General features: G+C 48.9%; 1 protein-coding gene across 2 annotated transcripts in view; it reads right to left on the reverse strand.

Moving 5' to 3' along the window:
* The window catches only part of SPPL3 (signal peptide peptidase like 3), a 71,200-nt gene extending 66,786 nt beyond the window's left edge, over positions 1-4,414 (reverse strand). The window contains exon 1 of one of the 2 annotated variants that reach the window (XM_053927922.2): positions 3,874-4,414. In XM_053927922.2, the coding sequence (XP_053783897.1) occupies positions 3,874-3,896 (23 nt within the window). In that variant the 5' untranslated portion in view covers positions 3,897-4,414. Of the gene's footprint in view, positions 1-3,217; positions 3,361-3,873 lie in introns of those variants that run through there. The other variant, XM_024566726.4, reaches the window with a different exon arrangement.
* Positions 4,415-12,294: the final 7,880 nt, after the last annotated feature.

Below are 12,294 nucleotides of genomic sequence, written 5' to 3' on the forward strand. Positions count from 1 at the left end.
AGGCCACTGAGGAGAATGGCCATTGTGTGGAGAATGGAGGGAACTGGCTAGGAGAATAATAGGGACTCAGGCAAAAGAGGGGTGAGTACTGATAGATTGTGGAAATGGAAGAGACAGATTCAATGTCAAAGTCTTGGTGTCACAGCCTTGACGTTGAACTTCTTTATTTTACACCCTTGGGTAATTTACTTCAACTTTTTGAGCCTCAGTTTCCTTACACTGCAATGCTTACAAAGCCCTAGCACATAAAAAAAACCACTACTAAGTAAATTATTACCCTACTTTGATAACAAAATTCATTTGCATGAGGTTCGCATACGTTGACTTCCTTTTCCTCCTAAACCAACATTAAACCTAAAATCAGTAATTTTTAGCAAGGTTCTAGTGCAGTTATGTAGAAGTACTGCATTGACAGGTTCCTGTTTCTCACAGAAGTTACACTGAAGCAACTGCTCATAAATATACATTGAACAAGGTGTTTTTCTCAAATTAGTAAAAGTCTACTTGGCACCTTCAATTTGTTTTCACATGCCTTCTTTCATTTCCTCAGTATTTAAGAGTAAAAAGAATACAAACAGCCCTGGCTGGTGTGGCTCAGTGGATTGAGGGCCAGCCTGTGAACCCTAAGGTCCCTGGTTCGATTCCCAGTCAGGGCACATGCCTGCGTTGCGGGCCAGGTCCCCAGTAGGGGGCGTGACTGAGGCAACCAATCAATGTTTCTCTCCTCTTTCTCCTTTCCCCTCTAAAAATAAATAAAATCTTTTTGTTAAAAAAAAAAGAATGTCAGCAGAATCTTGTAGTTAAATCATAATAAAGATTGTGGTGTTTGCTACCAATTATTTTAATTTCTTCTGTCAATAGCTTTTATTTAAAACTTAGTATTAAGAGATGGTATTCCTCACCCTTACAGCACTGAGACACCAGAAAACGAAATTACCAAAAGCTCTCATTTATAACTACATGGATTATAAACATCTATCTGTAGCTTCTCTTATGCTTAATTACTCCTTCAACAATGGATGAGCCACCCTAAAAATCTACTATCATACTCAATCACTCAGTACGTACTAAGGAGGAGCTACGGGCAAGGCAGTAATGCTAGGCACTACAAGAGGGCAAAGATTCAGGTAATAACATCCTTATCCTCCTGGAGTTTGCAAACCATTGAGAAGATTAGGTGCTCACAGGTGAAAAGGGAGCAGTGATGCAGACAGAACTACAGGTATTAAAAATAAAGCGATCAGCCCTGACTGGTGTGGCTCAGTGGATTGAGAGCCGGCCTGCAAACCAAAGGGTCCGTGGTTCGATTCCCAGTCAGGGCACATGCCTGGGTTGCAGGCCAGTAAGAGGTGCAGGAGAGGCAACCAATCATATATTGATGTTTCTCTCCCTCTCTTCCTTCCCCTCTCTAAAAATAAATGAATAAAATCTTTTAAAAAAAGGTAATTTTTTGTTGGGAGGTCAGAAAATGCTTCACAGCTAGCGGAATTTGAGCTGGACCCTCGGATAACAGGATTTTGACAGAATTTTCTAGGAAGAAAGAAACCACAAGAGACCAAAAAGCAGCATGAATTTATGTATAGGGGCTGTAAAAAAAAAAATTAAAACCTGTTAAAGTATACAGAATAAAATCATGAACCCACATGTACTCATCACTGGGATTCAACAATTATAAACTCACGACCAGTTTTTGAAAAATTTTTATTTACTGATCTTAGAGAAGGGGAAAGGAGAGAAGGAAACATCGGTTTGTTGTTCCGCTTATTTATGCATTCATTGGTTGATTCCTCTATGTGCCTGACCACACCACCCTCTCACGATGATGTAAGAACTTTCATCTCAAAACATGCGAAAGCTACATGTGAAGGGCTAAGCATTGTGATTTCAAGGAGCTCGGCCTGTGAAGCAAATGAAGGGAGCTGAGATTGGAAGAATATGTTAGTAGGGCAATTCTTGTAAACTGTCAAATTTCACAAAATTCCCTCCCCCGCAACTAGTACAGCCGTCCAACATCATACAGAGATAGTGTATGGCCACTGACCTTGTAAGACACTCTCATTGTCCCTATTCTTGGCCACTGTGTTTACGCTGTCAACCACTCAAGGCCTCTACACAGCACAGTGAAAACAGAAGGGCAGCCGTGCTGACTCTCAGCTGGGCCACGGTGCGTGAGTTAGCCCAGGACAGGAGCGCCTGCACCTTGGAGTCCTAGTCCATAAAAAGCTCCAACTGCAATCTTGTGTTCCGTATCACCCGCTGCTGAGAGGCAGCTCACTGTTGCTGAAAACTATCAAATTAGTTCACGCGTTTTTTAAAAAAACACATGTGCAGTCACAACTACTCACGAAGATTTTAATTCTTTAGCATTTCTTTCAATGTCGCAGTTATCTTCTTGAGATTGCACACACATCACTGAAGTTCACTTTTCAGTTATCCCCTTCAACCACCGATCCTTTCCCTACGTGGAGACTCGAGTTCTTGACTCACTGACCCCAAGTCACTCACTCAGTTAGGACCTACCTCGAACCAGTCTATTTTCAGATACGACCCATTTCTTTGCCGTTTCCCTAAGATAATTACAACACAGGAAAATACAGCACTTCAGTTTGTCATGTGCTTTGTAGTTAGTTACCCATTTAATCCTTACAGCCTGTGAAAGGGTAATTCCTCTATTTATCCATACGAAAAAACAATGGAGACCTTACTATCTTGTCTAGTTGTAAGGCAGGTTAGCGGTGAACCGGACCTCCAAGCCAAGTCTTCCAACTCCAAACGCCAAGCTCTTCCCCCTCTAGCATGCTCCTCTCTAAGAAGGGAAAACCCACAGTTCCGTCCCAAACCACATTTGCTTCAAGGAGTAAACCACCTCTAACAATCTACCATCATCTGTTTTCTTGCTTCCTCACCCTCCAATTCCCACTCTTCAGAGATACCATCACCATCCTCTCAAACCCTCCTGCAAATATTCCACCTTTGCATGCTGAACGGAGGCCTCTCATCTCCCTTTCCCCAAACCCTGGTTGGCCCTCCCTTCTCAGGATAGGTATGTTCTCACTTCATAAACTATTGTACATAGTACGCCTCTCAGTCCTTAATAAGCTATTTAATAACTTTTAAAGTGCCATGAAAATAGACATAACTTGCAGGTCCTCCAACTCCACACCTGACCCAGGGCTCCATGCCACTCTGAATTCTGAAGAACAGTACCAACCCTTACCAGATTCTGCCCATGCCCCACTATTGCCGACTTCCTTTCCGTAAGTTGGTTATCCAAAGTGGCTCCCTTTCCGACGTCTTCATCAGGGACTCCCTCCATGGTTTCCAAGACGCTCTCTCCCTTCACTCCCCATCCCAGCGCTAAGCAGCAGCCCCAGGTGACGCGGCTACTCCTTGCTCACAAGTTCCAAGTTCGGCCTCATCACCTGTTCTTCTCACGGAGCCCAGTGGCCCACCTTTGCCCGGACCCGCTTCTCTCCACCCTTTCCATTCCTCCTGCCCAGGAGCCACACGCTCAAGACAGTTCCGAGGTGCTCATGGGACTCAACTTCCCATCCGTGGGCTTCTCGCCCCTGGGGTCATGCTTCCCTGCACCATCACCTGCTCCACCCAAGACCAGATGACATCCGCCGCGGCCACCACCTCCTCCTCCTCCTCCAGTCCCCTTCTCGGACGCCGAGTCCCCGGCCGCGCCGCCTCCCCAGAGCACCAGCCGCCCCCTCTGGTGGGAACGAGGGGGGCGTGCACCCCGACACGCGGCCCCCCCAACACGCACCTGTTCCTCCGCCTCTTCCCCCCGGGCCGGCCGGGCCCGCCGCGCCGGCGTCCCGACCCCCACCCTCGCCGCGCCCCTGCCCGCCGAAGCCCGGCACTCACCACGAGTAGGTCTGCTCCGCCATGGCGCTGACTCTCAAGGGCTCCGCTACAGGCTCTGGCCCGGCCCGGCAGCAGGGGAACGAACGGGCAGCGGGCTCGCTCGGGCCGCGAGCGGAAGGCGCGGCCGCGGCCCGGCGCTCGCTCCCTCGCTCGCACGGCGGGCGGACCGGGAAGGCGGCGGGCAGCGAGAGGCCGGGCTCCGAGGCGGCCCCGCTCCTTGGGCCCCGGGGCGGGGCGGGCTCCGCTCTCGGCCTCCTTCACCGGCGGCGGCGGCGGCGACTCCGCTGCGGCTCTAAACCCAACATGGCGGCGGCGGCGGCGCCGAGAACAAGGGGGCCCCGGGGCGGACGGCAAGTGGGCCCCGCGCTCAGTGCGCGCAGGGCCGCAGGAGCGCCGTGCTCGGGCGGCGGCGGCGACGGCGGCCGGGGGACATGGCCGGCGGGCGGAGGTGACGGCAGCGGCGGCAGCAGAGGGGGGCGCTAGGCGGTGAGGCGAGGCCGCTCGGCTTACACCCGCGGAGGGAAGGAGAGGAGGGGGCGGGGGCCAGCCTTGGCCCCGCGCGTGTCACGTGCCCAAAACACGCTCACGTGACGCGCGCGCCCCGCCCCTCGCGCCCGGCCCATGCGCGGAGACGTCGGTTCTTCGGTTCGAGGCGACTGTAGCTCGCACAGCTCTGGGGGCTGGGCCGCCGTCTGCCGCCTAGTGCCGCCCCCTCTCCACGCGGAGCCTTCGCCTCAGCCCCCCTTCCCTTCCCCTTTCCAAGGGGCTACTGCAACCAGCCAATCAGAAGCCCCGATGAGCGTCGGTTGGCTGCCACTCAGCAGTCATCCGTCAGTCAACGGCTTGCTGACCACGGGTCCCTAACTGTCAGTCAACTGCCAGTCCTCAAGCAGAACGCTGCATCCCTTGTTCCTTGGTTCCGTTTCTGCCAGCAAATATTCAGAGCAACCAAACTTATTGCGCCCAGGCTCTGTGCCAAGTCCCGGGGGCGAGGGGGCAAATCAAATACCCCATACTTGCTTTCATTTAATCAATCAACAGTTATTTATTGGGTGCCAACTATCAACTCATTCTGCTGTGTCTCTGCCCTCTGAGAGCTTACAGTCTAGAGGAAGAGACACAGTCTAAGCTGACAAAATAAGTGAAGATAGTTTCAGACGCTGCTAAGTTTTATGAAGGTGATAACACCGAGCAATGGGACAGAGAATGTGTCGGGGTGAGAGCTACTTTTGATCAGGGGGTCAAGGAAGGCCTCTTGCTGAGTAGGTGATGTTTGAGCTGGCAGCTGAAGGATGAGAAGGAGCTGGCCATGCAAGAGCAAAAAGCCCAGGGAAACTGCCCATCTGGAGTGCCGGAGGTAGGCACAGGAGTAAATATACTAGAGCTAGACCAGAGGCCAACAGACTGAACCTGGGGCTTAGGGGGAGAGAGGAGGGAGGGATGAATGGCACCCCAGGGCACTGGGGAATGCTTCTCCAGGAATGGACGGGGCTGAGGCTTACCAGGAGAGAAAAGGCCTTCTAGGAAGAGAGCACCACATGAGGCAAGGCCCGAAGATGTGAAGGTTCAGAGTGAGCTTGTATCCAGGAGTGGGAGCAGGTGATTTGTGCTGGGCAGTGTTGAGAGAAGAGGCTAAAAAGGTGCATGGAGGACAGACTTTGAAGCACCTAGCCAGTTACTAGGTTGGTGAATGAAAAATGATCAGTGCAGCTCCAGGTTTTAGTAGCATGCTTGGGCACCAGACAAACTAGCCCCCTGGACCCCCAGGCTCCACAGGGAGCAGAGCCCACACACCTGAAACCAGCATACTCAACCTCCTTTGCAGCTTGTCCAGTTTCGGGCCGGGATCTAGCTCTGCTCCAGTTTCCCAGGGCCTGCCCAGGCTTATGGGGAACACCACACCCTGAATCTATCTCCAAATGGATCAGCTGGCCATTGCCCATACATCTGCCGCTTGCCTGATCCCCTAGGGGAATCCTTTAATGAGAAAGCCAAGTATGCTTTTCCTTCAGAAGCAATCTCTCCTTCCTCCTTCCCCCAATGCCAGGTGCCAGGACCAGTCAGGTTCAACATATTTCCTGAAGCTCTACCAGAGACCCCTGGGAAAGAGCCAACTGATAAGATCAAAGTCTCCAGAGAGGGTTGAGGCAGGGCCCCAAGAAATTACCAAAGCAGCAGAGACCCTCTTCTGAGCATTCACAGAAAAGATACCAGCCTGCAAATATCTGCCAAGCCATAAATGGCACTGGATGTGGGGATATCATGGGGAAATGAGAAGGCAAGGGGCCTAAATTCTTGACATTAACTTAGCTCTTACGACTTTGCCAAGTGCTTTTACAGAATTCCAGCTGTCCTCTTGAACAGGACACACAGTCATTCTGAGTCTCAAAGGGGCGTGAATGAGTCTTCAGACCCCAGGGGAAAAGCCAAACGCTGTTAGCACCATGTGGCTTTGGGAGGTGTAGAAGCTCCTTCTCTGGAGAGCTTAGAACAAAACAGACCAGACAGGTTGCTAAAGAAACAAAAAGACACACTGAGCCCCTAGGCGATTCACTTGGGCTTCAGTTCCAGTGAGTCACAGAAGGCAAAGCCAAGTGGAAAGTTGGTAGTAGGTGGATGGGACAGGAGATAATGAGGAAAGTCAAGGCCTCCTCAGGAGCAAAGGAACCACTTTGCACTGGGAAAAGTCTGGTGGAAGAAAGAAGGCAGAAGGGGTCTGAGTGAAGGTATGGTGTCAGCAATGAGAACAAAGATTTTCTTCTCCTCCTGTAAACAATAGGCTCTCCAACTGTCTCTTGGGAAAACAAATGAATGCACACCATACAAAAGCCAAACAGCTCTGGCTGGTGGGGCTCTGTGGATTGAGTGCCAGTCTGCAAACCAAAGTGTCTCCAGTTCGATTCCCAGTCAGGGCACATGCCTGGGTTGCGGGCCGGGTCCCCAGTTGGGGATGTGCAAGAGATAACCACACATGTATGTTTCTCTTCTTCTCTTTCTCCCTCCCTTCCCCTCTCTCTAAAAATGAATAAATAAAATCTTAAAAAAAAAAAAAAAGGGAGCCAACAGCATTTGGCAGGAGTGGAAGCGTGTCCAGGCCACAGAAATCCATGTCCATGGTCACAAGAAGACAGAGTGTGAGCCCAGAGACTGGTGGCTGGAGCATCTCAGGCTAAGATTGCCCACATGTAGAAAGTGCCTCCAGGTCTTGGTCAGGATCTCTGCAAGCTTCTGAAGTGCCCCCCCCCCCCCGCCCCTGCCAGAAGGTCAGGCTGAAACAAATCTTAAGCCTGCGGGTCGACTGGAGGCTGCCCAGCCGTGGGCACTCAGGGTGACTTTTAGCCCCTCCACCAGCAGCACTCAGCTCCAGGCTGCAGCAGTCCCAGGTGTATCTATGGCACCTCTGGGCCTCAGTTGGCGAGTCAGGTGTGCTTGGCAGGAGATAAAGGCATGCCCCCCCAACCCAAGCCCCAGAGGTGAGAGGGCCACAGCTTGTGCAATGTTTGTTGAAAGAAACAATGGAAGTTCCTCTAATTATCACAAAGGTAATTATAGGATCCTCCTTCTACCAAGTGTGTCTAAGAGATTTGGGGCGTCTCCCTAGGACGAGTCATCTGCCTTAGGCACAGACTCGGGGGAACAGGCATTGCCAGGTCTGGCTGGGCTGCCTGGGCTCTGCTTCTGAGAGGGTCAAAAGCTCAGGTCTGACAGGTCCCCAGCTGTCCCTCCAGTCCTTTTCTCACCTCTATCCTCCATTTTCCCATACCCCCATATACACACACATAGGCACTCCACGGTGAACTGCTTGTGGCTTCCCAATGGGCTCGTGTTCTTTTTTGCTTTCAGACTTGTGACCGAGCCCAGGAGTCATTCCTATTGCCTTTAACTGCTGCTCATAATTTTTAGGCATGGCTTCCAGGAAGTCTCGCTTGACCAAACCTAGGCTGGTTAGGTATTCCTCCCCTGTACTCCCACGGACCCCTGAATTTACACTTAGCACAAGGAACTGTCACTGCCTGTTTACTTGTCATTCTCTCCCACTGGATTGTGAATGCCTTGTGGAAAGGACTGTCTGTGGCTTGTTGCCAATGACATCTTCAGTGCCCAGAGCAGAACTTAGAGAGAGTAGAAGCTCAAAGATTGTGGAATGAATGCTTGAGTGAGCAAGAAGGTGAACCAGGTTTCAGAACAACTGGTTTCGCCTGATATTCCCATGATTACATCCTTCATCTCATATTCAGCCTCCTCTCCCATCCCCCTGCAACTCCCTCCCCTATTGAGAAAGAAGGTTGCTAAGGGCAGAGAAATGTCTGTCAGAGACATAATGGGAAGACAAGATCCGAAGTCGGGTACATGGTCAGCTTATTGGGCGTGAGGTCACTTACACAGTCTTTGATCGTGGGTTTTTTAATTAGAATGCATCTTAATTAGAATGTTTAGTTCGTTTATACTTGATGTAATTATGGATGTGTTTAAGATTAGTTCTACCATCTTGCTATTTGCTCTCTACTAGTTCCATCTTTTTCGATGCTGTTCCTCTGTTCCTCCCCTCCTGCCTTGTTTTAGGTTAATTGAGTAATTTTTTGTATTGCATTTTAATTCCTCTATTGACTTTTTTAGATATACCCTCCTTGAATTGTATTTGTGCAGTTGCTCTAGTGATTACAACATGAATCTTTAACTTATCTCGATTTACTTAAAATTAATATTCCACTAATTCACATGAAATATAGGAGCTTCACAACAATATAGCTCCTCTTACTCCCACTCACCTGTGTGCCATTGTTACCATGTAAGTTATATCCATCTATGTTGCAATCCCCACAATACAAGGTTATAATTTTGGCCTTTAAACAGTCACATATCTCTTCTTAAAGAAATCAAGAAAAGAAAACACATATATAAAGTTTTTATAGCCCTGGCTGGGGTGGCTCAGTGGATTGAGCACCAGCCTGCAAACCAAAGGGTCTCCAGTTTGATTCCCAGTCAGGGCACAAGCCCTGGTTGCAGGCCAGGTCCCCAGTAGGGGATGCATGAGAGGCAACCACACATGGATGTTTCTCTCCTTCTCTTTCTCCCTCCCTTTCTCTAAAAACAAATAAATAAAATCTTTTTTAAAAAATTAAGTTTTTATATCCACTCACATATTTACCATTTCAAGTGGTTTTCATTCTGTCCTAGAGATCTGAATGTTCATTTGGTGTCATTTCCTTTCAGCCAGGTGAATTTCCTTCAACATTTCTTATAATGCAGGTGTGCCGGTGACAAATTCAGTTTTTGTTTATCTGAAAATGTGTCTATTTCACACATCTTCCCTGGATGTGGAAATCTGGTTCGAGAGGGTTTTATTCCTTTCAACACTAAAACGTTGGTCTATTAGGTGCTACACTCCATTGTTTGCGATGAGAAGTCAACTGTCATTTGTATCATGGTTCCTCTGTTTATAATGTCATTTTTCTTTGGCTGTTTTCACGATTCTTCTCTATATCTTTCGATCTCAGCAGTTTGACTATGCTGTACCAGGTGTGGTTTTCTCTCTTTTTTTTTTTTATCCTCACCCGAGGTCATGCCTACTGGCTTCAGAGAGAGGGGAAGGGACAGAGAGAGAGAGAGAAACATCGATATGCAAGAGAAATATTGATCAGTTGCCGGATGCCTCCCTCAAGCCTGCAACCAGGGACCTAGCCCACAAACCCAGGCATGTGGCCGTGACTGGGAATCCAATCAGCAACCCCTCTGCTGGCTGCTTGACGCCTAATCCACTGAGCCACACCCATCAGGGCCACTGAACTTTATGAATCTGTAAATTCATCTTTGATTAAATGTGATGAATCAGCAGCAAATATTTACTTAAATATTTTTATGCCCCATCCTCCCCCCTTTCTTTCACTGGACTTGAATTACATATGATGTATGTAGATCTAGTCATGTTGTTCCACGGGGCCATGAGGCTCGACCTAATTTTTACAGTTATGATTTCTTTTTTCTCTCTGGTCTTCAGAATGAGTCATTTCTATTGATCTATCTTCAAATTCACTGACTTTTCTCATCTTCCTTCATTCCGTTAAATGTATCAGGTTTATTTTCCATTTCAGTTATAGTACTTTTTAGTTCTTTAAATTCCACTTGGCTCTTTTTTTTTTTTAATCATTTCCAATTCTCTGCTGAGAAATTGATTTTGTTCCTTCCTTATGACTATACTTTCCTTTAAGGCCTTGAACATGTTTATAAGAGTTGCTTTAAAATCCTTGATGCTAATTCCAACATACAAGTTGTCATCTTTGAGAATGAGTCTCGAGTAGGAGTCAGTTTTCTGTTTCTTCCTGTCTAGCACTGATTTGTGTGTGCGTGTGTGCTAGACATCATCAATGACATACTGGAGGAGACTTGGATTCCAATATGTTCCTCTCAAGATGTTAATATTGTTCAAGCCGGCAGTGAACTTGGCTGAACTCAAACCCTAACCCTTGTTTTCCTTACAAAGGGCAGCAGCTGAAATTTTCAGCCAGGTCTTCAACTCGCAGCTGCTGATTTCCCAGGGACCCCTGGGACCTCCTGTATGTATATGTAGTTCAGTAGATAGTCAAGGATGGGGCATAGCTTGTACACACAACTTGGAACTCATCCCCTTCACAGCTGACTTCTTTCTGGGAGCTCCTTGAAATCCCAGAAATGTGCTTGGAATTCTGAACTCTCACACTTCAAACCAGTAAAACCAGTGCTTTCTCCACACCCCCACCGCCCAGGCAGACTAGAGAGTGCCTCAGGCAAAAAGTCACAAAAATGCAAATGAGAGCCACTGCAGCTCTCTCTCAAGTGCTGACTTCCCCTCCCAGTTCTGCCTGCTGTTGGATGCTCTCCCAGGGCGTTAAATAATTGGAGAGGTGTTTTTTTGTTGTTGTTCAGATTTTATAATTCTACTCTGAGTTAGGGTTCTTCTTACCAAGCTACTCTGCTATCACTTTCTCTTATGTCCTTTCACCCTTTCATTCCTCAGAGCACCCCCTTAAGGTCACCATCATCAGACCCCATTTTTAAGCTGAGGGAACTGAGGCTTTGAAAAGGGAAGCCATTCGCCCAAAGTCACACACCTAGTTCATGGCTGAGCCGGGACCTGAAACCAGCCAGGTGATATAAGCCTATCCTTGCTGTACTTGACAAGCATCCCTAAACAGCTTCAAGGTGGGCCCCCTGGAAGCTAGTCAAGGATGGAAGGCTTTGAGAGCCCTCAAAACCCATATCAGCTAGAGCAGTAATTTTCAACCCACAGCCTCAGAGTCACTTGAGAAGGTACAAAAAGTAGACCCTAGGCCCCATCTACTGGGTTAGTATTTCTAGCGTGATGGACGAGGCATCCACGTTTTACACTGTTTCCTGATTATTCTAACGTCCAGTTGGGGATGAAAACAGCCAGTATTCCTCTGTCACCTGAAGCTCAGGAGTCTCACTTTTCCATCAGGCTTCACCCGGGTAGTGACATCAGTGCTGAGGTTTAGACTGTGGGCTCTGGAGTCACTCCGCGTAACTCATCTTGGCTCTGTCACTAGTTGGCTGTGTGGCCTTGGGCAGGTGGCTCCACCTGTCTGAGCCTCCTGCTTCGTCCTCTTTTCAATGGAGATAATGAGCAAGCACACACACCAGCCTCACAGGGCTGTCGTCAGCATGTGAAGCATTTAGCACAGTACCTGGCCCTCGATAAATAGTACCTATGGTTCTTACAGCCACAGTCCCCCTCAGCATTTCTGTGGTCACGGACTCTCTAAATCCAGCTAGCTTCTCGAGTTAAACTATATCTATGTCCTCTAAGATATTTCAACACCCCCCTCTCCCAAAAGTTAACAACCTCTATCCTTGCCACCTGAACCGAGTCCCTCTGCCCTAGCATGGGAAGCATTTTAACTCAAGTTCCAAGCCTGGAAGAACTTCTTAGGAGTGACTAAGATGCCATCAGCGTCAGGTTGTGCCACTTCTTGCCTGCGAGTTGGACCTTGTGGGCCACACCTTCTGTAAAGCCCTGAGTGGCAACTTCGAATGCCAGAATGGGGTGCGAAAATCAGGAGACCAGACTCAAATTGTTACAACTGATCGCCTGGGGTCCTGAGAGTCAGGCCTGACTCAGAGCTTCCAAAGGGGAACCCAGGCCTGACTGAGAGGAGGAAAGGCAAGTTCCTTACAACCCATTTCTAGACACTGGTGAGCAGCCTGTGGGGACCTTGGCCCCCTGTCTGGCAGACTTGTCTTCGGGACTCCTCCCCAGGGAACCTTTCCTGCAGACCTAGGGCACGCCCCAAGGTGACTAGACAAGGCTGCGACCCTTCTGCCCGCCAGAGCGCTCACTCAGCCTCCAGCCTCCGTCAGGTCTCTGGGTTTCAGTGAAAACTGAGGACCAGAGAGGTTCTCAGAGCTGGGACAAGCTCCTGGGAA

This window comes from Desmodus rotundus, chromosome 7 (assembly GCF_022682495.2).
Source record: "Desmodus rotundus isolate HL8 chromosome 7, HLdesRot8A.1, whole genome shotgun sequence".
Lineage (NCBI taxonomy): Eukaryota > Metazoa > Chordata > Mammalia > Chiroptera > Phyllostomidae > Desmodus > Desmodus rotundus.